Genomic DNA, 26,309 nt, shown 5'->3' on the forward strand with positions numbered 1-26,309 from the left:
TATGACCAGCAGGGTCCCCAAAGGCTCTGTCCTTGGACCCATATTGTCCAACATCTTCATTAATGATGTGGACATTGGAGTCAGGAGCAGACTGGCCAAGTTTGCCAATGACACCAGACTTTGGGGCAAAGCATCCACACCAGAAGACAGGTGGGTGATCCAAGATGACCTGGACAGGCTCAGCAAATGGGCAGATGAGAACATGATGGTGTTTAACACTGAAAAATACAAGGTTCTTCACATTGGGAGGAAAAACCTGCAGCATCTTTATAGGCTCGACAGTGCTATGCTGGCTAGCACTATGAAAGAAAGAGACTTGGGGGTCATCATTGACCACAAGATGAACATGAGCCTCCAATGCGATGCTGCGGCTAGTAATGTGACCAAAACGCTGGCTTGCATCCATAGATGTTTCTCAAGAAATCCTGGGACATCATTCTCCCCTTGTACTCGGCCTTGGTGAGGCTGCAGCTGGAGTACTGCATCAAGTTTTGGTCTCCACAATTCAAAAAGGATGTGGAGAAGCTTGAGAGAGTCCAGAGAAGAGCCATGTGCATGATCAGAGGTCAGGAAAACAGACCTTATGACGACAGGCTGAGAGCCATGGGGCTCTTTAGCCTGGAAAAGCACAGGCTCCGGGGTGATCTGATGGCCACCTATAAGTTTATCAGGGGTGACCACCAGTATCTGGGGGAATGTTTGTTCACTAGAACGCCCCAAGGGATGATGAGGTTGAACTGTTATAAATTACTGCAAGACCGTTTCAGGCCAGACATAAGGAATGATTTCTTTACTGTCCGAGCCCCCAAGGTGTGGAACAGCCTGCCATTGGAGGTGGTTCAAGCACCTACATTAAACACCTTCAAGAGTAAATTGGATGCTTATCTTGCTGGGATCCTATGAACCCACCTGACGTCCTGCCCTTCGGGTGGGAGGCTGGACTCGATGATCTTCTGAGGTCCCTTCCAGCCTTAATGTCTATGAAATCTATGAAATCTATGGATGCATGACAAGGTGTGTTTAGCCTTCCTGACCATGTCCCCACACTGTCAGCCCATGTTCATCTTGGAGTCAATAATGACTCCAAAATCCTTTTCTTCCTCTGTGCTAATGAGAAGGGAGTTCCCCATCCTGTAGGTATGCTGCTGGTTCTTTCTCCCCAGGTGCAATACCTTGCACTTGTCAGTATTGAAACCAATATCTGGTTTGGTCACTGAAAAAGAGGGGTCAGAGGGGAAAGAAAGATGTTTCAAAGGACATTAATAAGGGACTTAAAAAAAACTCTTGCATGCTTGCATCTTTCAAGATGATCCCTATCTGATCTGGTTATTATATATCTCACTTATTGGTGCAAAACCATCATTGAGACAAGGGTTTTCTACTTGGTATTTCTATAGTAAAGTGGGGCAATGTTCCAACTGAATGAATGCAAATAACACCACCACCACCAATTACAATACTAACAAGCTGTGAATATATACTGGTATAATTTACAGTAGTGTAGATGTCTTATGTCCACAGTTATTCAGGAGTAACTATTTGTTCAATCCAAGCTTGCTCGCCAGCTGCCTGGTGATGAAGTACTGTTACAAAACCTTCCGTGACAAGTCCCCAGAGATAAGTGGATGACACTTTCTCCTAGAACCTAATGTACAAAAATAGTGCAAAATATAGTGGTACTATTTCATTATATGCATAGGCCATTTGTAGTCTCTTCACTCCTGTATACATTTTCTCTTTCTCTCATCTGTGTTTATATCAATTTATCTCTCTATTTTTATATTTGACTTTTATCCCCTTTATTTAATTTTTTTTTAATCTACCACATCATCAAGGTATTGATCCTATGAGACTCTTGGATACCATTAAAACAAACAAAAAATTAATTATTCACTTTCCTGGTCAAGAAAACATTGGAAAAATAAAATGAGTGCATTCTAAATAGTCTAAAACCAGAAAGAAAACAAGGGCCCATCAAAGTCTGTGTCATTGTCTCAGGATCTGAGAGTTTCAATTCATGATTTTTCATGTTTGAGGATGACAATATTTTGATGGTCACAGTCTTTAAATCTATGAGCCTGAATGTTTGTGAAAGTAAAATACTCAAGGCTGGATTCCAAGGAGTCTAAGAGGGTTAGCTACCCAACTCCCTTTGATATCCAGTGGAGACTGGATGTTTAAATTCCTTAAGTTCCTATAAAAGCCAAAGATTTAATGACTGTCTTTTTCAAGGCTTCCTTAACTTCTTTGTTCCGCAGACTGTAGATAAGGGGATTGGCCAGGGGAGTCAGTACAGTGTAGAAGAGAGAGAGAACTTTGTTCAAGTTCTTTAGTTTGTCATTTCTGGGTGAAATGTATACAACCATTAAGGTTCCATAGTAAATTGTCACCACAATAAGGTGAGAGGAACAGGTGGAAAATGCCTTTTTCTTCCCAGTGGTTGAAGGAATTTCCAGGATAGTGATGATGATGCAAGTATATGACATCAAGGTTAATAGGGAGGAAGAAAATGTACATAGACAGGCCAGGAGGGTAGTTACAAATTCTGCCAAGTAAGTGTCACTGCAGGAGAGTGTTATAATTGGAGTGAAATCACAAAAGAAATGATTAATTTCATTGGGTCCACAAAAAGTTAACTGTGACATGAAAAGTATTATAATTGTACTAGCCAGAAGTCCACCTATCCAAGAGCTAGCTGCTAGCATTATGCACAGCTTGTGATGCATTAGAGTTACATAATGCAGTGGTTTGCATATGGCTAAATACCTATCATAAGACATTGATGACAAGAGGAAGCATTCAGAGGCCACCAGAAAACAAAAAAAATAAAATTGTGTAAGGCAGCCAGTAACAGAAATGGTTCTGTCACCTGTCAGGACAGTAGCCAGCATCCTAGGCAGGAGGGTGGAGGTGTAACAGGTCTCCAGGAAGGATAGGTTCCCCAGAAAAAAGTACATGGGTGTGTGAAAGTGCTGATTGGTCACAACTAGCACAATAATGAGGAGATTGGCAGCCATGGTTGTAATATAGATTGCTACAGACAGCAGGAAGAGAAGAATTGGAAGTTCATGGAGATTTCCAAATCCCATAATGATGAATTGCATGATGCATGTTTCATTCCCCTGTTCTAGGTTTGCCATGGGAGATATCCAAGGAGAAATATACAGACTGCAAAATATAATTGTTAAAATGTAAAGTTAAAATTCTAATTTTAATTCAGTGTTATCATTATTTTTCATGCATTTTGAAAAGACACACACACACACATATACATATCTATATATACACATACACACACATATACATATATATACAAACATATACATATATACATATACACACGTGCGCACACACGCACATGCACATACATACACATATATATATATTCAATTTGAAAGTGTAGTTTAAGATTTAAGCCTTTGCATTACTAGAATTCTATTTTCCGTATGGACATTTATATAGCCATGTAAGAGAAGTTTTTGACACTCATACACATTTTCTGGTTTTAGTCTGCATGTGCAAGACCACCCACACACTAAATATGCTCAATAATGTCATGACCTAGACAATAATGTCACCCCAGACATAAAGTACCCTGGCTTCAGGTACCCAATCCTGGTGGATAAAGGGCCCCAGATGCCTTGCCCACCTTGGGGGGTGAGCTTGCAAGCAGGGAAACTCTCACTTTCCAGATGCTTGCTGATGCAGCCTCACATTGGGCCAGAGACTCTGGGGCCATTTCTCCCAGGAGTAGGCCCTGAAGCCCTGGGAGGGGCAGGGAACAGTCCCTGGGAGACAACAGCCCTGGCAATGTCTCTTAGATGTCCATGTAGAAGATCAGCTCTGCTGCAACATATCACTGCACAATTGATTGTGCTTTAAAGAGGACATTTCCTTCCTAAGATTGCTCAGATATACCTGAGAGACTGGTCAAGCCTTGACATTTTAGTCAGAAATCACAAAATTAGCCAGAAGTGAATGTGCAAGAAGGAGTGGGCTTCCCTGATCTTCCCCATGTCCTAGCTCCCCACAACCTAAAAACACACAAATATATGCTTGTTAGCCTAGCAGTTTTAGCACTTAGGTGGGGTTCAGGGGATGGTAGCCCATGGCAGTTAAAAAACTTTGCAAAGAACCAGGATCTGAGCAGGGGGGGTCTACAACCCAGGTTGTCTGTTATCTGGGCAAGTGCTATACCAGTTAGACTAGGGGTTCCCAAACTGTGGTATGCGTATCCTGGGGATATGGAGACTTCTCTGGGGGTTATGCAGGAGAAATGGTGGAATGGCAGATTTAATTTTCATTATAATAATAAGTGGCATTTAAGGGGTTAAGATAGAAAATGTATGCTGGTAGGGGTACATGGATAGCTGGTAAATCTGGAAGGGGGTAAGCACTAAGAAAAAGCCTGGGTACCTATGAACTAGACTATTAAACTAAAGAGTGTGAATGGCTGAAGCTGCTGCTCCATCTCCCCTATTTCACTTCCAGCATAGCAATTCTATTTACCACAAGGCAAAACAGAAGCCCAAACTGATCCTGAGTTCCAAAATCTGCAGTTATGCACCTGCATCCAGTGAACTAGGCACTAAACAAACATGAGATTCATCCCATAATGCTTTCACTTGATCAAAACTAAATTTTTCAATATTTTCAAAAACAAAAGTATGCATTATTACTCCAACCTAATTTTTTTCCCTTTGATACATAAGGCATTTCCACTTTTTGACTTCTGTTCATTTTGAAATGAAACAAAACAAAACAAAACAATTAAATCGTGTCAGGATTTCTCAACTTGGAAGCTTCATTTTCTAGTGAGCACTAATCCTAACCATAGTCATAATTTAGGATGGAAATTTCAAAAAGTCTGAGGAGATTTAAATGCCCAGACTTCAGTGATTGTCAGGGAATGTCAGATACTTAACTTCTTTTAAATTCATTGAAAATATTAGCTTTGATAATGGAGAGAAATGGTAACAGAAACAACCACAATAATCAACTCACTTACAATTTGATTAATTTTCAGCATGACTGGATTTTTTACTAGTATAGTTACATCCACTTTTTCTGCAAATTAAACAATACTGACATTTAAACTTTTAACTACTATGTTATCTAAGACGCAAGATTTCCTTCTCATCTTGTACCAAGAAATGATTGACAAATACAGATAATACGGATAATATGGACATTATGCTTAAAGATACATACTTATATTAATACTAGAATATTTAAGCACTGCATAGGTGAGTTTGCTTAATCAACAGGGAGTTAACCAGTTAAATTATATTAATATTCATTAAATCTTACATTGTACCATTCTGAATCCTTAGGATTTAAAATACCTGTGAAAATCTAATTTTGGTAATCTGTCTTCCTGTTTTGGGAAAGGTGCTTATATTTTATGGTGCCTTCAAAAGTTTATCATGTCATTCCTTGACTTTCAAATGTTTAAAGTGCTATGAGATAATGCATTACTTATATATTCACCATAGGGCAGATTTTGAAACCTTCTTTCATAAACCACCCTGAGTCATAAAAGATCAAAGATCCACCTAAAACTAGCAATCTGACTAGCAGGGTGAAGTTGGGGCAATTTCCTGAGGCACTCGAAGAGAAGGGAGTCATGTGGTAAGAATCCCATCCAGTTACCTTTGATTCCTCAGCAGGACAAGTCCATGAACATGACTCAAAGTAGCTACATCTGAGGCTGTATCAAAGGATTTATGTATCCCAGCTATGAATTGACTGCCCAGAGGAGTTTTTCATTCATTGACCCCTCTGTGAAATACTATGATATATGAACTTTCATTTCTACCCAGGACAACTTTTACAGTCTTTGTCCAATGCTTGATGAAAAGTGTTTGTGACCAAAAGCTTGCAATTAAAGACTTTTTGTTTTGCAAAAATCTTGAAATAAAAGATATTATCTCTACTATGAGTCCTGATTGTCTATCCCAGCACTGCATTCCTGTATCCTGTGAGAGATGTAATTGAATTTAGTAGAAGCATCTGTGGTACAATCCAGTCATAGCAAGGATATCATGATTTAGCTTGATCCTCTGCCATTAACACTTTATTGAACTTTGTTGAGTTTATGGGTTCAGTCCAGCAAACACTCATATAACTGCTTTTCTAACATGACAACTGAAATTAAAAGAAGTAACACTGCATTTATGGGGTAAATATTTCCAGGATACCAACACCAGTATTAGTATATTCAAGAGAATAATTGATGCTTATTGCAGAGTCTCCCAATGCCCAGAAAAGGGTGCTTGTGCCCAAAAATTTGCAAAGACCTTTTTCCCAACTACTCAGTTGGTCTAATAAAAGGTATCATATCTACCCAAAGAACCTTTCCTGCCTATTGTCCCTATAAATAGTTTCAAGGAACGGTAATAATTGTGGGGGACATACAACCTGATTTCTTAATTAAATGAATTGTAAAAGTCCTGTTCACATTAGTGGTGTCTGATTGGGCTTGTCGCACCTTGCATTCTTCAAAGTCATCCCCCCCTGACATTAACACAGGACCCATCCCCTTAAAAGTGAAGTCTGTGCTGCTTCATTTCATGCTGACTCATTTTTCTAATCTGGAAAGGGGCCTTGATCGGAAGAACAACATTTAGTTAAGAAAACATTGTTTTAAAAACAGGATGCTGGTTTATTATGTTGAAGATACAAACTTGACAGATTTAAAAAGTGCACTGAGAAGAGGCTGAAAGTATTTCTCAAGCCTGAAGAACGCCCCCCCCCAGCAGACAAAGAAATTGAGCTTGCTACTATCACTAAACTTTAAACATTCCTGACACAATACATAAATGTGCATATTGAAAAAACTAAGTAGGCACTATATAGATATTAAGTTAATATTTCTCTTGAAATTTGTATTATTAACTCTCAGAATTTTAGATGCATTGAAAGTTATACATCTATTAAAATTATGAGTTACCTGATCTTCTGTGTTCATGAATTCTTTGTACACTGTGCATCGAGCATTATACAAAATGTATATTGTGTACAGTCATTTTAGCACTAATCATAGTGTGCCATTTAACATTTCACAAACTATATATTGCATTAAGGTGGGTGTATAAACCAAGTAAAACAATGGGTTCTTTTTTTTCTTTACCTGTCAAATGACTGGATCTTCTGGAACCTGGAATATCCAAAGTGAATTTTACCAAGGTTTTCAGAGACTAGAATACAAGTTCTACTGCCCATCTATTCTTCCTATATCTATAAAGAGACTTGTTCATGCCTGTTAGGATGCCCTCATTCTGCTCCTTTGGTTCATTCATTGAGCCTGTGACTTTATTAAAAGATGAATGTCTCTCCTGATTCAGTGCCTGTTTATCATAGAAGATGAGTTCTCCCTTGGCAGTTCTGTTAGTGTCATTTGTGATCAACATGAAAGAAAAGTTAACAGCACTCCTTAAAGGAGTAACAGAAAAAAAGCAAGTTAATAATATCAAACTTCTAATTTCAACAGGGAAACAGGTAAGAATGAGATGACAACATCTATCCTGAAATAAAATTATTATTTTTTCTAAGTGTCAAGAACTTAGAAAAGGGGCCATACTTTAGAGTCCATGGACTCAGGAGATATGAGCAATAATGTAATTTTATATTTTTTGCACATTCAAACCTCTCTCTCTTTCGTTAGCAATAAACTCACATGCATGTGATAACAATAGGCGAGCATAAAAAGTTCGGCAGTAGGTTAGCTCCAGTTTGCCGAAGTCGGTTCCCTCTGGCCACAGTAATTAGATTTTCTATGCTGGTAGCTGAGAGACAGGAATCTTCTAGTTAATATTATTAAAGTAATTTTATTCCTAAATTCTTTACTTGATAGGGACCGAAATAAAGGTTCAAAATTCAGCATATACTCAAGTGTTTAACAGTGGGCATGTCTACACATAGCCTTATGGCATTGTAGCAACGCAGTATGTCTCTGTACAATGGTCTACAGCAATGAAGCGATCACATGTGTCTACACTTGATTACCAGTTACATTGCCTTAGTGGCACACTCTCTGATGACATACCCAGTAAATCTTTATGGGCACCTCCCGTACACCAGAGTATGGGCAGTTACTGTGCCATATTTTAGTACTTCCTCATAGCAAGGCAAATTCACTTCCCTCTTCCTAAGACTACGTATGATGGGGATAAACATTGGTTTCAGAAACAGCAATTTGTCAGTATCTTTTGAATACCTTGACTTGGACCTTAAATATGCAATAATTCCAGAACCATAGAACAGTGTTGACACAGAGGTATGAGGGCAAGGTGTGATGAAAAAGGCTTTAAGTCTGCATCATGGCATCTTCAGAATAGAGCCAACATTTTTTAATATAAGAAATGACTATTAAGAAAAAATGGAATGATTATTAATAGTACAGCCCTATAGATATTTTGTCTATATAGATATTTTGTCTATAATGGGTACTTTGTTGAAGGAAGTGTCTATGCAGGAGAACACCAGAAGAGGTGAGGTATTACAGAAGAAATTATCAATTTAATGAAACTCACAAAATGGCAAAGAAAGCACAAAATATGTATGCCTACATTGTTCTACTGTGCTGACAGTCCATGACCAGGCTATAAGCTTAATAAAAACCTCTGTATTTATGATGATCATGTAATTTAAAGGGTTACACATGGCAATATAGCAAAAATAGGTCATGACAACCAAAACACAAATGAAGAGCCAACCCTGCAGGTTTAGGAGATCTGAAAATCACTAGAGGATGAATCCAGGTGTTATAGTAAAATTATTTCTCTCCATTTCTAATGTGCGTTCAGTCTGCAAAGACAATGAAGAGTAATCTGTCATTTCCTTTACTTGAGCAGATTGCTAGTCCAAGCTGTCACTCAGAGACATGGAATCTTGCACCCAAAATATCTTATTTTGGACCCTGCATAGAAATTAAAACTCTATAGTTGCAAGATTGGTGTATATGTTTACAGCAGAAACAGTTTTAATAATCAGTTTTACTTAATTATTAAGTAAGACTTTACTGAGAATAGGAAATAGTTTCTCACTGAGCTTTCATGCTGAAGGGTTATATTTTTTCAGATAGAAGTTTGGATTCTATCTAAGTCTGGGCAACATTTCTTCCACAATGTTTTAAACAATAAGGTAGGACAAAACATTCAACAAAACCCTTAAGGCTTCAGGCACGTGCAAGATAAAAATGCACAGGTGCCTGGGGAGTCAGATATCTGGCAGGTCGCAGTGTGTACCTTTTACCTGCAATGCTACATCCCCTTTTCTCCCTACTCTCCACCTAGACTGTCCCTCCCCTGCTCTCACCCCCGACTCCTCCATTTCCATTTTCACTGACTGGTTTTCTTGCCTGCATTGCGGGCCAGGCCAGCCTCTGGCTTTTCTACTATTCCTTCCATTCAGTACCACCTGCAGGTACTTCCTCAGCCTGACAAACGGGTTTTCAACCCTAAAGCTGGCATCCAGGGCAGCTAAGTTGAGCTCACTGTGAGCCTCACAACTGCACTGCAACCAGCAAGCATCAGGCCTGTCAAAGACGTGACAGGTCTGGGGGTTCCCTAGCCAGGACTTTCTGCGTGCGGATGTTAGCTGCAGGTTATGCTGCCTCCTACCTGCCTTTCACCAGGGGATCGTTGGTCCTGGCATTTACGGGGCTGCCGTGCCACCAGCAGTCCCCCCCCCCAGGTCTCCCTACCCTGGCAGGGTGCAGTTTTAGTGGTCATGCCCAGGACATGGGGCCTCTTCCTTCCCCATACCCCCAGTCCCATACCTCCAAGTGCATCCCAGCAGGGGAATAAGCTCAGCAGGGACATGTTCTTCCCCTGTTGGCTGGTGATGCAGTTAGTGGCCCCCAGCTGAGAGCAGAGCATTACTCAGCTTTTCAAAACCTCAGGAAAGGAAATTGGTGCAGATGGAGCGAGGAGGGTGGCACCCAGTCCATCTGCAGGTGCAGCTTGAGGAACCCCAGCAGGGGAGGTTCACCTTTAGGAACACCAGCTGCTCCACCAACGTAGGATCCAAGCAGGCGTGGTGGAGTGTCACAACATCCCCGGCAATGCTGAACATCCTCTTGCTTGGAACACTGGTCGGTGGACAGGACAGGTGTTGTCGGGCAACTGTGACCAGATTCTGCCACATCTGCCTGTGGTTTTCCCAGTAGGCTAAAGGGTCACAGTCCAGCGGCTCCACATCTGAAGCAAGAGAGGTAGCCACTGAAGCCTCAGTGCTACCTGCCCAAAGCAGGGGTCTGGTGCATTTGGACCACAAGATTGAACCCATGACCATGGCCCACATTGGCAGTGGCTAGCATGGAGGAGACTGGCTGGTGCTGGTGCTGGTGCCGGGAGTGCTGGCATGGGAAAGTGGATCCCCCTCTTCCACATCCCCTCGCCTCTGCACTTCCACCTCCCTGACTGTTCACCAGCACCTGCATCCAGTGATTACAGGTTCTGGGGCTGCCAGTGCACATGCTCCCCTTCACCCTCGGGTTGCACATGCCCGCCATCTTGTAGACAGTACTGGACCACAAGGGGTCCAGCTGTCTTCTGATGCCCTCCTTCAGCTGCCTCACTAGTGCCTGCATGTCTGGTGACAGCAGCCTGCCCCAGCCAGTAGCATTGATCCCCTGGAACTTCCCCATTTGGTTCTCCAGTTTCCTTACTAGGGGGATCACCTGCCTGAGGAGAGCATTGCCAGCGCTAAGGGTCTCAGTGGCCTTGAGGAACAGTTTGAGGACCAGCAAGATCTGGGAGATGGTGTACCACTCAGCTCTGTTCAGCAATCTGATCCCAATATCCTCAAGCAAGGCCATCTCATGGATGGCCTTCTGTTGCTCCACCAGGCTCTTGAGCATCAGGTATGTGGAGTTCCACCAAATCTCCACATCCTGCATGATTTTGTGCTGCGGGATGCTCAGCTCTGCCCGTTTCTCCCACAGCATCTTGCCTGTCTTGATGCTGTGGTGGAAGCAGCCCACCACCTTACTGCATTTTGAAATCAGCTGGCTTGTAGCAGTACTGGTGGCAATGCCATCACCAGAAGCCCTGTCCCACTCCAAGGCATGCCTCATTATTAGGTGCAGCCTGTGTGCCACACAGCAGATGCCAACAAAGTTGGCATCACGGACAGTCTTCAACTTATTGGCCCCATTGTCGGTGACCATGAACCCGTGGGTGAGCTCAGCCAGCCCAACGAGCCACCCCTGTGCGGTTCATGGGCCCCATGATCCCCCTTGCTGTATGGGACTCATCTAGCACCTCGGCTTGCAGTAGAGCCCACCCATGGCCTGACTGATCGCACCAGTGCCCTGTGAGGGACAGGCAGGTGTGATCGCCACCCCAGCTGCTCCAGATGTTGGAGGTGAAGTGCAGAGCTACCTGAGGCCCTGCCTTGTGCAGCTCCTCCCTCATGTACTCCGTGCATGGTTCATACAGGAGGGCTCCACTGCCCTGCTAAAGGTGGTGTTTGTGGGCACTTTGTAAAATGGGGAAAGAAGTGCTATGAACTGCCTGAACCCTGGGTGCTCAAATAGGAAAAAGGGCTGGCTATCCAGAGCAAGCTTCTCTCCAGTACTCTGGGTGATCTCACACGCCTTGGGAATGCGCCCCCCTTTCTGTCCACCTTTCCCCCACTTGTCCAGGATGGCCTGCCTCTGCTTTGGGGTTAAGGGGACTTTAGAGTGAGCAGGGGATTTGTCTTTCGGCACGCTCGCACTGGTGCCAGGTTGAGCAGCAGGAAGAAGAGCAAGGGGGTGGTACCTCTTCAGATGCAGCAGCATCACTATGGTGGAGAAGTGTCTCACATCCTTGCTGCAGCTCATGTGCCTTCAGCAGTGCTGGCAAATGGCAAACCTGGGATCATCTGCCACCTCAAAATGATCCCACACTACACTACTCCCCCACTTCTGGATTGAGGGTGAGGATTCTGCCCTTTCCCTCTTCTCGGCAGGCTGAGGCTCAACAGCAGGAGGATCTGCCTCAGCTGAGCCACTTACTTCCAAAACCTCAGCCTCCTCCAAGGTGCTGCTTTCCAGAGGAGACCTGGGTCTAGGGGAAATGTGAGGGGTGTGGAGCACAAACTCCGATTCTCCCTCAGTCCCCAGAATTGCTTGAGCCAGCGCACTCAGCATCCCTGGTTCCAGCTCCTCCTCTGGCAGTGAGAGGCTCACACTGAGAGCTGGAATTGGGGTGGAGGAGGCAGTGATTCCACTTCTGGTACCCACTTCTGGACTGAGCGGTCCAGAGGTGGTGCAGGTGCAGGGACGTCAGGTGCAGACACTGCTCCCACGCCTGGCTTCCACTGGCAGCACCAATGTCATGGCTGCTTGGGATGAGAATGCATCTGTGTTTGGGAAGGTGGAGGAACTTGCATCTCTAGCTCTCCCCGTACCCCCTCTCCCTCCCCTGCCAGAAGACCTGACACCTGCCTTTCCAGCACGCTTCATATTGATCTTTCCTGTGCTGCAATAAGGTCTCTGTGTGTTCGTGAATCCTTTTGTATATCTGTTTGTCTTGTTCTGCTGTGAATATCTGTGTGTCTTGTTTTGCTGTGAATATCTATCTGTCTTCTACTATGATTTTTTTTTCTATATTGTTGGTCTGTGTGTGAGTATGTGCATGTATGAGTGTGTGCATGCATGCAAGCAATATGTGCCTGCCTGCACAGTGATAGATAACACTGGCTGGGAAAACACACCTTTCTTTTTTCAGTTTCCAAAAAAAAAAAAAAGCAAATATAAATTCAAAGAAATAAATTGAATTGTAATACCACTAATAATTTAATAGAATAGCTAAACTAAGCTAAGCTAAGATAAATCCTAACCACTCTTTCATAACTAGAAAAAGGAGCATGCAAGTCTCAGTCTGAGCGTTCCTCTCACACAGGGAATGAGCTGATGGGGAATGAGCTGAAAAAGGCACAGAAGGGCTGCAAACAGAGGCTTTTATGCTGTTTCTAATCCCACCCCACAGATGCTGCCATTAGAAAAGTAGCCAGGGAGAAATCCTTCTTACTGGCTACCTAGGGATGTCAGTCTTCCCCCTGCCAACTCCCTCTCCCTCCCCCTCCCCCTCCCCCCCACTCTCCATCTCTCCCCTGCTCCCCATACATCTTCTAATTGTGCCTTAAAATGGCTGAAGCGGGTCCCCGTCCCCTGCCTACTGTGTCAGCCACCGTGCCCCCCCACAGCTCTCAGTCCTTAAAAAAAAGCCCCTCACTTACCAGCTGCTGCCAGGCAGATCCCTCCTGACCCCTACTTCACCCCACACTGCATGGGGGGCCTCTGCCATGAGCTCCCTGATTTCCCCCACTCTCCCAGCCTCCCTCCATGGCTACCCCACCTGCCCAACTCCCAGCTCTTAAAAAAAATAAATAAAAGCCCCCTGGTTTCAGCAACTGCTGCAGTGGACTCAGGGCATCTAGCGGCTCATGGCTTTTTTTTCTAAAGGGCTGGGAGCTGGAGCCAGGCATGTCTGAGAGAGTGGGTGGGGGCCAGGGGGCTAATGGCCGAACCCCCCACACCGCGTGGGGCAACAGGAGGCAGCAGGGATCATCCTGTTCCCCCTGCCTGGCAGCAGCCAGTGAATGGGGGCTTTTTTTTTTTTTTTTTTAAAGATCTGTGAGAGCAGGCAGGGAAGCAGGTGGGAGATGGGGCCATTTTGGAGATTCAGCCGATTTCATAGCAGCTGAATCTCCAAATCAGATTTGACCAAATTGATTTGGGACAGTGATTCAAATCACCAAATCGAATCACTGTCTCCAGAATTGTCTGAATCTGAATCTGAAGCAAATACTAGCCTTTTTGCACAGGTCTAATAAGCATGGAAAATACCCATAGCAGGATATAGGAATAGCTATGCCTAAATCATTAGAGATGAACCGTATACACACACACACACACACACACACACACTTTTGAATATTTTAGCCCTCAGCTTAAAATGTTGAGGGTTACTTATAGGAGACTGGCACCTGAATCCTAACAAAATAACATTCTTAGTATCCTTTGCAAATCATAGCCCAAGGCTAGAACACAGATGTTATCAACATGATATTCCCTTCATACACGCAATTGATATAACACAATTGAATTATAGCTGGAATATAAAGATCCTGATTCTATTTGATTAAAATCTTGCCAATATTTTCAGATCCTCAAATACCAGAGCTACAGATTACCAAAGACTAAGGCAACTCACCAGCTAGGTAAAGCAACAGATGTTACTCCATGAAAAATAAAAATTTACTTTTCAGTATACCATCTTATTTAAAAAAAAACCCTGAAATTTCTGAGGTGCAAAATCTGCACATTTAGAGGCATCTTTTCTGGGGCCTTCTTCATTACTGTATTTCTCAGGCTATAGATGAGGGGGTTAACCATGGGAGTCAGAACAGTGTAGTAGATTGAGAACATTTTGTTTAGGTCTTGGAAACATTTAGACAAAATCATCATCCATTAAAAAATTGTCACCACAAGCAGGTGAGAGGAGCATGTACAGAAGGCCTTTTGCCTCCGAGTAGTGGAAGGGATTCTCAAGACACTGGTGATGATGCAAATATAGGATGTCAAGATGAAGAAAAATGGCATCAGTGTGAATAGTATGGAGAAGATAAAAACCAAAGTGTACAGCAGTTGGAGATCACTGCAGGAAAACCATATCCCTGGGATGAAGTCCCAGATAAAATGATCAACTATATTGGGACCACAAAAAGTCACCTGTGTTATGAAAAGAGTTGTTATGGAAGCACTCAGAAAGCCAGTTATCCAAGAGCTAGCTGCTAGTTGCAAGCAGAACTTGCCATCTGTAATAGCTGCATAATGCAGAGGATTATATACCACTAAATAATGAGCATAAGACATAACAGAGAAGAGAAAACATTCTGAGTCTCTCAGGCAACCAAAGAAATATAATTGGGAGATACAGCTTGTGAAGGAAATATGTTCTTCATGTGTCAAAATATGCATTAGTAATCTGATCAAGATGGTGTAACTGTAGCAGGTCTCCAGGAAAGCCATGTTCCTCAGGAAGAAAAAACACAGGGGTGTGCAGGTGTTGATCAGCCACAATCAGCACAATGATAAGCATGTCTCCAGCCACAGTCAAAATGTAGATCAGGAGAAAAAGCAGGAAGAGAAGAGCCTGCAGTTCAGATGTATTGCTAACTCCCAGGAGGATGAATTCTGTGACAGAAGTTTAATTTTTGCTGCTGGTGTTAACCATAGAGATGACATCTGTTGCTGAAAAAAGCAAATGTTACAATAGGATGAGAACATTTTTTATCACAGCTGCATCGCAGTCACAATTCAAGTCCATTAACAGTTAAAATCACAGGGTTGTGGAGCTGCAGACTGCAAGGCTGGAATGGAATACTGCTATCAGTTCATCTGCCCTCCTGTATAACATAGATCTTAATTCATTCTTATTTTTATTGCAGCAGACCATACCCTCTTTCTGTTATATATTAACACTCCCTCTCCATCAGCTTACCTGCACAAACAGTGGGTTGGAAACACAGACTGGAGTGAGGGTACTCACATAGTGGCCTTTAATGAAAATCTGAAAATTTGCAAGCCATCTCAGATCTGTCTAAGGCCCATACTGACCAAGAAGAGATAAAACATTGATTTCTCCAACCCCAAATTGCTCCAAAAAGCTAACACTGTTTGCTGGGACAGTGTATGCCAGATCCCCATGAGGATTCTGACACACCAAGGTCTGAGATTAACAACACTAGCAAGTGCTTTTTTGATCTGTAAATGTAACACTTTCTATACAAAAATGAAATTGTTTATGATGTTTACGATGAAATTGTTGTTCTTCCCCAACAAAAAATAACACATTTAATGAGTTTCTGAGAGTCAAAACCCCACCAGCTAAGCCCTGTGAAAGTGAGATTTGATCAGTTTTCTTTTGACATTACATACTAATAGTGCTACCTCCACTATTGTTACTATTATTGATCTTTAAAGCTTTAATTATAGACAGAATGATCAAGGCACTATGCAAACAGAAAAAAGAAAAGACAGCATTTTCATTAATATTAGTAAAAGGATGGTAAATATAAGTTAGGTCAAGAGACAGTGAGTGGAAGCAGACAAGTAGAAGAGTGAGTACAAGGAGAGACAGACGAGACGCTGCCCAGTGTGATTGCACCTGTCTCAATATATCTACAATCTAACCACTGTTCAGTTTTCTGTATGCACCACTGAATGGGGATATTAACACTTTCAGACTGTGAGAATGTTAGATTGAAAATTGCTAATGTGCACAAAGAAATTCTCTGTCCCTGTCTGGAAGAAGGTACAGGAATACAATTAGAGACCTAGCACCTACCTGCAACCACAGGATATCACAAACTTCAAATGATTGGCTTTTATTTTTTAATGAGAAATGGATCTGCTTCCTCACCAGAGTTTCTTATCTTTCCTAATTCTGAATTTGGATGCACCCAGTAAACAGACCTGCCCCTCCCTGAAGAGATGAGCTGGTGCTAGAATCTTGCTAGGAATTTGCTCTTCCCCTTCTATTTACAAAATGCAGCGGTCCCCTCAGACTTGTATCCTTCACCATGGAAGGTTATCAGCCCCACCCTCCTTCCATTTCTGATGGGGCTGAGCCTAGGGAATGATTGAATTATTTTGTGTGCAGAGAATATAAACAGCCAAAGGATCCAGAGGACATCTGTATGGGACCTATGCACCTCTTGTATTGTCTCATTGCTATGCATGGAACCAATTTACTACAACATTAATTTAACATATAGTCAGAATGATTTTTCTAAATTATTTTAATTACATCAGTAATCTTAGTAATCTCAGTAATAATTTGTAAGAAATGAGAGGCAAGATCAGAAGTTAAACCACATGGTTTAACAAACACACAAGAAACTGAATGCAAATTCATTCAAATGAAAGTAACAGATGAAAGTATCTCTGTCTTGTACTCTCTCTCTCCCGCTCATGCAAACACCCAAACTCAATGAAATATATCTTTTGAATTACTGTTTAATGTCAATGCTTATTTATTTAATTGCTGTTCATCTCTTTCTAACTGTAAAAAAAAAATAATAATAATAATAATAAAAAGCAGGGCCTTGTAAGTTGGTTTCTCATTAGAGGAAAAGCCACTGATATGTACTATGTCTCAATGTAACCAGCCAACCTAAGCAATATTTTTACAGCTTGGAACAGTGGTGGTTACAAACGGCATGCAGGAAAACAACCCTTTCAGAAATTGTAGCACTAAATATTTGTGGCAACTCCCTCAAATTGGTTCTGGTTACAGAGGTTCAGCCAGAAAGAAAATTCTCTTTGTGCTTGCAAGAGCTCCCCTTGAAAGAGCCTACATTGCAAAACTAACCACAACCTACCATTTTTTCATTGAGTAGTTTAGTATGCACAGTAAAAAGGAACATAAAATACCCTATAGGCCAGTGTGGAATAACTCTACCTGGTGTAACTCACAATAAAGGTACAATTATACGATGTTCTTACTCACTTCCCTAATTTTCAATTGTTTCTAGGAATGTGTGCAGATACAAGCATGATGCATTGCTTGAATAAAGTTCTACTAGCAGCCAGTGACTCTGAAGCTGTCAGTCATCTGAATTATACTGGGCCATGTTTCTAGGGTCTTCACATATGGGTCCAAGAGCCATGAAACTGGATCATAAAATTAATTCACATATTTCCAAGGTCTGCAGTTCCAAGGATCCTTCAATTTGTAGCTTGATCCAGAGCCACAGAACACATATGTCTAGTGCCAAGTGCTTTAGGGAAGGCTTACAATGTGGACTATCTCAAAAAAGGGCTTACAAGTGTGGCAGGCCAGCTGTCAGGTCCACTGGCAGCTGTAATTGTTAGCTTGAGCCTGATGGGCTCAGGTTCCCATTGGTGGAGGTAGTTTCCCTTCTCCACCAATCAGGGAATGGCAGGAAGAAGAGAGTCCTATCAGGGGCAAAGTGGGAAAGAGGGCCTGAAAGGGAAGTAAGTGCTTGAACTCCCTGTTTGGTCTGTTCTCAGTCTGGGGGAAGAGCCTCCAAAAGGAATAAAAAGCCAATGTGCCCAGCACATGGGAGCTTTGACTAGGGATGATGACGAGGGCTGCAGAAGAGCTAGTAAAGCTGACCAGTGGGGCAGAGAGTTGCCCCAGAAGTGCCCAGAAGACACCTGTGCCAAGGGGGAAGCAGCAAGTGGCTTCATCCCAACCCCACCATTGAGGGAGCCATGGCATCAGTGCACTGATCAGTGCACAGAGGGTCTGGGAGTGGACAGGGCCTCATCAACTGCATGAGGCAGTTTGGGTCTCCAAACCTGCATGAGGCAGGAGACGAGCCCCATTCAGTGCAGGGACTGGTGCACAGGGGCTGGAGTGCCCTGTTCACAGGATGGTGCATAGAAGGTCCAAGAGCTGATGAGGCCATGGCAGCTGCATGGGGTAATGTGCGTCTTCAACCTTGCACAAGGCAGGAGCAGAGCAGGAAGTGATGCACAGGGAAGTAGAGCAGACAGGATGCCAAAGGCTGCTTTGGCAACTTTGTTTCCTACCCCCACTTGCATGGGGCAGGTGCCCCTTAGGTGCACAGGGCAGCACATGAGGTGGAGAGGGAGGTTGGGCCTTCATGCAGAGAGAGAAAAAGCTTCACCCATCCAACAGACACCACTAGAGATAAGTGCAACCCCTTCAAGCCTGCAGGAGTCATGAGTCACCCAGGAACGGGACTCCCACAGGGGAGGAGGGCCCCTTCATGCTACAGGTAGCTGAAGGGAAGCCCCTGATGGGATGGGACAATTCACCCTGGGATGTAGAAAGGGACCCATGGCTCCTGCTTGTTGCTGGGGTTCCTGGGTTAAGGACCCCACCAGCTGAGGAACCTAAGTGATGGTAAGATGTGACAGGGTCCCTGCCTGGGTTGTCATTTCTTTGCTAGGCACAGCTGCTGTGCCACTCTTGTGTTCTGTTCTTCCATGCTACTGGAATTCCTGTTGTAATTCTGCACCTTTATTTTTGTATTATAAGAGGAATATAAGCTGCCCTGTGTTGGCATTTATTGCACTGATTATTTTATGTAGGTGTGTACTATTTGATGTAACCTCATTATAAATGTTTATATATTGTCCTATCATCGTTAGGTTTTTTCCTGCCATTGGTTTATAATGGTTATCTTTAGGTATGTATGTTTTATTTGAAGTGACTTTATTGCATATGTTTAATTATTGACCCATGATTGTCTGTTGTTTGTGTCATCATTCTGTGGATTAACCTGATACTTTATCATTAAGTGCTCCTTTACCTGCTAGCTAAGGGGCCCTGTCAAGGGTCTGGGTTACAGACTGATCTGAAGGCCAGAGGATAGGCCTATGCTTGAGTTCAGAGTTGTTTGGAGCCTTTTTGTTTGGGTGAATTAGTTTATGGCTGTAAGTTATTTATGTGTAACATTATATCTGTACATAGTGAAGAATTACTGTGACTCCTAGTCTGCTCTGCTCTGTAGAGAAGAAGGTGAGCTGACCTATAGCTACACAGCCACACTTTCCACAGCATACACACTCCCGCTAACATCCCTTCCATTTGAAGAGGGGCATGTTCCACATAACACCCAGGTTACACAAGGCTTCCAGGATCCAGGTCACTGGGACTGTGCTGCTATATAGGCTGTAGCATGGCCAGCTAGTCTGGGCTTCCAGGACTTTTCTGTATGTGTTAATGGTGAATTTATCAATGCTAATAGCCAATAGCAAGGTACCCTTGCAGACTGCCCAATGGCAAGGTACCATGGGTGCTCAAGCTCTTCAGCCAAGCACTCCATATTCTGAAGAAGGAATAATACAAGTCCTCATTCCACGGTCAACAGCAATGAGGAATCCCCCCTCTGTAGACTTCCTTTGAGTTAACTACCTCATTGTATTCAAGCTCATTATATCTCTGGGGCAACCTAGCTGTGTGGACTGACCTAGAAACCCAAGGAGTTCTCTTTGGAGAAGTCCTCTCATGTAGTTCTCCTAACATCCAGGTTCTGTAGATCTGAGGCATCCACACTAGGTAGCAGGGTTTCAGGTTTTCTTTCCCATGGAAATCAACTATTTGGTATTCTCTGGGGAGGCTGGGAATCCAGAATTTATGTAAAAGAGCCATGTGCTTGCTCACAGCTCCAGTATGAAGCTGAAGATAGGTCTGTTGAGATTACCCGGGTTAGGGTCAGAGGGGAGAGCAACAAGGGTGATGTCTTGGTGGGGGGCTGCTATAGATCACCAGGCCAGGAGTGAAAATCCATGGGGCCAGATGGGATGCACTGTGTCTGTCTTAGGGTGTGGGAGACACTACTGCAGGCCTGGCTGCTAAGCTACTGTGTTACCAGTTACCAATCAATCATGATTTACTCAGGGACCAGCTCAATACACAGGACCTAGCTAACCTAGCCAGTTAATTGCCATCAGTTAGCACCTACAAAACCAGACTAAGGAAACGAAAGAATCAATACAGACAATTAACTGCCCTAAGACAAACAGGTCCCATAGCCTCTCTTCATAGGGCCTGCTCTGCTGCCCCTTGATCATGTGAGTGGCTCTCCTCTGGACCCTCTCCATGCTGTCCACACCCCTCCTGAAGTGCAGCACCCAGAACTGGACGCAGTACTCCAGCTGCAATCTGACCAGTGTCCCACAGAGGGAGAGGATCACCTCCTAGGACCTCCTTGTGATGCATCTGTGGATGCATCACAAGGTGCGGTTGGCCTTCCTGACTGCATCCCCACATTGGCGGCCCATGTTCATCTTGGAGTCTATAATGACTCCAAAATCCTTTTCTGCCTCTGTACTGATGAGAAGGGAGTTCCCCAGCCTGTAGGTATGCTTCTGGTTCTTTTTCCTTAGGTGTAGTACCCTGCACTTGTCAGTATTGAATCCTATCTTATTCTTCTCCACCCACCCCTGTAACCTGTCCATATCCAATTGCAGCCTGTTCCTCCCTTCTAGCATGCCCACCTCACCCCACATCTTAGTGTCATCTGAGAATTTGAACAAGGTGCTATTCAGCCCCTCATCCAAGTCACTGATGAAGATGTTGAACAGCGTGGGCTCAAGGACCGAGCCCTGCGGGACCCCACTGCCCACATCCCTCCAGGTTGAAAAAGACCCGTCCACCACCACTCTCTGGTTGCAGCCCTCCAGCCAATTGGAGACCCATCTGACTCTGTAGGTATTTACACCACAACCTCCTAATTTTTTAAGAAGAATGGGGTGAGAGACAGTATCAAAGGCCTTCCTAAAGTTCAGAAAGTCTATGTCCACCGTGACACCTACATCCAAGGATTTTGTGACCTGGTCATAGAAGCCCACGAGGTGGGTCTGACAGGACCTGCCTCTAATGAACCCACGTTGGTTGCCCCTAAGCATACACTCTCCCACTTGCCCCTTGCAGATGTGCACCTGGATAATTTTCTCAAAGAGCTTCCCCAGCACCAAGCTATGACTAACAGGCCTATAATTTCCTTGGTCCTCCTTCCTCCCTTTTTTGAAAGTGGGGACCACAATGGCCCTTTTCTAGTCCTCTGGCACCCCACCAGAGCACCACAAGTGCTCATAAAGCTGTGCCGGGGTCCCGCAATGACCTCTGCTAATTCCCTCAGCACTCTCGGGTGGAGGTCATCAGGACCTGCTGATTTGAACATGTTCAGTCCCACCAAAAGTTCCCTAACTAGGTCCTCTCTGACCCAGGGCCTGGCTGTGCCTCCCCTGGGACCATCAGGGATCCCAGTGGGGGAAGGATGACCTGGTCGCTGCTCAGAAAAATGGAAGCAAAGAAATTGTTAAATAGGTTAGCTTTGTCATCTGGTGAAACCACCAGATTTCCAAATGTGTCCTGCAGAGTCCCCACATTACCTGGAACCTTCTTTTTACCCCCTATGTATTTAAAAAAGGACTTCTTGTTATCCTTGATCTGGGTTGCTAATCTCAGTTCCATCTTCTCCTTGGCCTTCCTAACAACCCCCTTACAATCCCAAGCAACAGAGGTATAGTCGTCCCTGGTGATGGCCCCTACCTTCCATAGTTTCATAGTTTCATAGTTTGTAGGGTCAGAAGGGACCTGAGCAGATCATCTAGTCCGACCCCCTGCCATGGCAGGAAAGAATACTGGGGTCAAATGACCCCAGCAAGATGTTCATCTAACCTCCTCTTAAAAACCCCCAGGGTAGAAGCCTGCACCACTTCTCTTGGAAGCTGGTTCCAGACCCTAGCCGCCCTGACCGTAGAAGTAGCGCCTCCTGATATCTAACCTAAACCTACCCTCTGCCAGCTTGTGAACCATTATTCCTGGTCACTCCTGGCAGTGCTCGGGGGAACAGTGACTCCCCCAATGCCTGCTGATCCCCCCTGACTAGTTTATAACAGGCCACAAGATCCCCCCTCAGCCTTCTCTTTTGGAGGCTGAACAGGTTCAAGTCCCGTAGCCTGTCCTCATAGGGCCTGCCCTGTTGTCCCCTGATCATACGAGTGGCCCTCCTCTGGACCCTCTCCATGCTGTCAACATCCCTCTTGAAGTGTGGCGCCCAGAACTGGACGTAATACTCCACCTGCGGCCTGACCAATGCCGCATAGAGGGGGAGGATCACCTCCTTGGACCTGCTCGAGATGCATCTGTGGATACATGCCAAGGTGCGGCTGGCCTTCCTTACTGCCTCTCCACACTGCCGGCCCATGTTGATCTTGGAATCAATGATGACCCCCAGATCCTTTTCCACCTCCATGCTGACAATAGGAGAGTTCGCTAACCTGTAGGTATGGTGTCGGTTGTTCCTCCCAAGGTGCATCAGCTTGCACTTGTCTGTGTTGAAACCCATCCTATTCTCGTCCGCCCATCCTTGTAACCTGTCTAGGTCTGATTGTAGCCTGTTGCATCCTTCCAGTGTGCCCACATCCCCCCACATCTTAGTGTCATCAGCAAATTTGAACAGGGTGGTTTTTACCCCCTCATCCAAATCGCTGATGAAGATGTTGAACAGTGCGGGCCGGAGGACTGAGCCCTGGGGGACCCCACTGCCCACGTCCTTCCAGGTTGAGAAGGACCCATCCACTACCACCCTCTGGGTGCGGCCCACCAGCCAGTTGGCGACCCATTTGACTGTGTGGGTGTCTACACCACAGCCCCCCAGTTTCTTAATGAGAACAGGGTGAGAGACAGTGTCAAAAGCCTTCCAGAAGTCCAGGAAGATTATATCCACTGCTACCCCTGCGTCTAATGATCTGGTGATCTGATCGTAAAAGGCCACCAGGTTGGTCTGACAGGACCTGCCACTGATGAACCCGTGTTGGTTGCCCCTAAGCATGCAGTCCCCTGCTGGCCCCTCCTGGATGTGTGCCAGCATAATTTTCTCGAACAGCTTGCCTAGGATCGAGGTAAGACTAACTGGCCTGTAGTTTCCCAGGTCCTCCTTCCTGCCTTTTTTGAAGATGGGGACCACACTGGCCCTCTTCCAGTCCTCCGGTACCTCACCAGAGCACCACGAGTGCTCGTAAAGTTGTTCCAGGGGACTTGCAATGACCTCGGCCAGTTCCTTTAGAACTCTAGGGTGGAGATCATCCGGGCCGGCTGACTTGAATATGTCCAACCCCTCCAGAAGCTCCCTAACTAAATCCTCGCTAACCTGTGGCTTCCGTTGGCTGTACACCGCCTTCTTAGCTTTGAGATGTTCCTGGAAGTTTTTGGTGAGCCATGGGGGTTTTTGAGCATTCTTGCCGCCGTTGATCCATGTTGGGATTGTCACCCTTTGGGCTTGGAGGATTGTCTCCTTCAGGAACAACCACTCTTCTTGGACTCCCAATTCCCCACCCCTTTGGGACCTCAGTGCCTCTCCAACAAGTCTCCTTAGCTCAATGAAATCTGCCCTCCTGAAGTCCAGGGATGCTGTTTGCTGCAGGCCTTTGTCATCCTGTGCTGGATGGTAGATGACTAAAGGGTCCCTTGTAACCTTAAACTTTGGTATCTGGGTTGGTTACTGAACTAGAGAGAGCAGAGGGGAAGGAAAATGTCTCAAAAGGCATTAATAAGGGACTTAAAGAAAACTCTTGAGTGCTTGTATCTTTCAACATGATCCCCACATGAGCTGGTACCAAAGCATCATTGAGACAAGTATTCTCTACTTGGTGTTTCTATAGGATAGTGGGACAATGGTCCTATTGAATGAATGCAAATAACAACACTAACAATAATTAAATACTAACAAACTGTGGATACATACTGGTATAATTTACAGTGATATAAAAGTCAGATTTCCTCAGTTATTCAGGAGTAACTATTTGTATAATCAAAGCTTGCTCCCCAACCACCTGGTGATGAAGTACTGTTACAGAATCTTCTGTGACAAGTCCCCAGAGATAAGTGGAACTCACTTCCTCCTAGATCCTAATGTACAAAACTGGTGCAAATTAAAGTGATACTATTTTGTCATACATCTAGGCCTTCTGTAGTCTCTTCACTGCTTTGTGTACATTTTCTCTTTCTCTCAGTCTTTATATCACCTTAAGTCTCTATTTTTATACTTAAAATTTCTCCCCTCTGTTTAATGCCTTAAAGTCATCACACATCATGAAGGTATTGATCAAAGAAAACTCCTGGATTTCATTAAAGCAAAAGGGAAAATGTAATTAATTGCTCTCCTAGTCAAGAAAACATTTGAAAAATAAAATGAGTGCATTCTAAAGGGTCCAAAACCAGAAGGAAAACAAAGACCTATCATAGTCTTTGTCATTGTCTCATGATTTCAAAGTCCTCATTCATGATTTTTCATGTTTGAGGATGAAAATATTTTGACAGTCACAGTCTTTAAATCTATGAGCTTGAATGTTTGTGAAAGTAAAATACTCAAGGCTGAATTCCAAGGAGTCTAAGAGGGTTAGCTACCCAACTCCCTTTGATATCCAGTGGAGACTGGATGTTTAAATTCCTTAAGTTCCTGTGAAAGCCAAAGACTTAATGACTGTCTTTTTCAAGGCTTCCTTAACTTCTTTGTTCCGCAGACTGTAGATAAGGGGATTGGCCAGGGGAGTCAGTATAGTGTAGAAGAGAGAGAGAACTTTGTTCAAGTTCTTTAGTTTGTCATTTCTGGGTGAAATATATACAACCATTAAGGTCCCATAGTAAACTGTCACCACAATAAGGTGAGAGGAGCAGGTGGAAAATGCCTTTTTCTTCCCAGTGGTTGAAGGAATTCCTAGGATAGTGATGATGATGCAAGCATATGACATCAGGGTTAATAGGGAGGAAGGAAATGTGCATAGAGAAGCCAGGAGGGTAGTTACAAATTCTACCAAGTAAGTGTCACTGCAGGAGAGCTTTATAACTGGAGTGAAATCACAAAAGAAATGATTAATTTCATTGGGTCCACAGAAAATTGATTGTGCCATGAAAAGGGTGATAATTGTGCTTACCAGAAGTGCAGTTATCCAAGAGCCAGCTGCTAGAATTATGCACAACTTGTGATTCATTAGAGTTGCATAATGCAGTGGTTTGCATATGGCTAAATACCTATCAAAAGACATTGATGACAAGAGGAGGCATTCAGAGGTCACCAGAAAACCAAAAAAATAGAATTGTGTAAGGCAACCAGTAACAGAAATCGTTCTGTCACCTGTCAGGAAAGTGGCCAGCATTCTCGGCAGAAGGGTGGACGTGTAGCAGGTCTCCAGGAAGGACAGGTTCCCCAGAAAGAAGTACATGGGTGTGTGAAGCTGCTGATCAGTCACAACTAACAGAATAATGAGGAAATTTCCAGCCATGGTTGCAATATAGATTGTTACAGATAGCAAGAAAAAAAGAATTGGAAGTTCATGGAGATTCCCAAATCCCAGAAGGATGAATTTCATGATGGATGTTTGATTCCCCTGTTCTAGGCTTGCCATGGGAGGTATCCAAGGAGAAACACACAGACTGCAAAATGTAATTTTTAAGGCTTAAAGTTAAAATTCTAATTTTAATTCGGTGTTATTAATTTGCATACATTTTGAAAACACACACATAGATAGATAGATAGATATCCGTAATTTTAAAGTAATACTTTAGGATTTAAGCTTTTGCATTAATATAATTTTATTTTCCTTATGGACATCTATGTAAGGGAAGGTTTTGATACTTATACACATTTTCTGATTTAGGTCTGGATACGCAAGACCACCAACACACTGAATATGCTCAGTAAGGTTGTGATCTGGCCAGGTAGCTTCCTTGTGACATAAGGTTTTCTTTGTGCCACAATAAATAAATAAATAAATAAATATAACATGGGAGCCCATGCTCTCCAGCCAT

At 43.8% G+C, this 26,309-nt stretch overlaps 2 protein-coding genes across 2 annotated transcripts; both read right to left on the reverse strand.

Annotated features, from left to right (window-relative positions):
- Nucleotides 1-1,882: 1,882 nt before the first annotated feature.
- LOC149862663 (olfactory receptor 6B1-like) lies at nucleotides 1,883-3,140 on the reverse strand. Its single transcript, XM_090054036.1, has 2 exons — nucleotides 2,212-3,140; nucleotides 1,883-2,084 (listed from the first exon to the last, which is right to left on the reverse strand). The coding sequence occupies exons 1-2, from the start codon at nucleotides 3,138-3,140 to the stop codon at nucleotides 1,883-1,885; spliced, it is 1,131 nt and encodes a 376-aa protein (XP_089910162.1).
- A 21,812-nt stretch (nucleotides 3,141-24,952) lies between these two features.
- On the reverse strand, nucleotides 24,953-25,906 carry LOC149862664 (olfactory receptor 6B1-like). The gene has a single exon (XM_090054037.1). The coding sequence runs from the start codon at nucleotides 25,904-25,906 to the stop codon at nucleotides 24,953-24,955; it is 954 nt and encodes a 317-aa protein (XP_089910163.1).
- Nucleotides 25,907-26,309: the final 403 nt, after the last annotated feature.

The sequence above is a fragment of the Crocodylus siamensis genome, chromosome 6 (genome assembly GCF_052110815.1).
Source record: "Crocodylus siamensis isolate JL-2025a chromosome 6, ASM5211081v1, whole genome shotgun sequence".
Classification (NCBI taxonomy): Eukaryota; Metazoa; Chordata; order Crocodylia; family Crocodylidae; genus Crocodylus; species Crocodylus siamensis.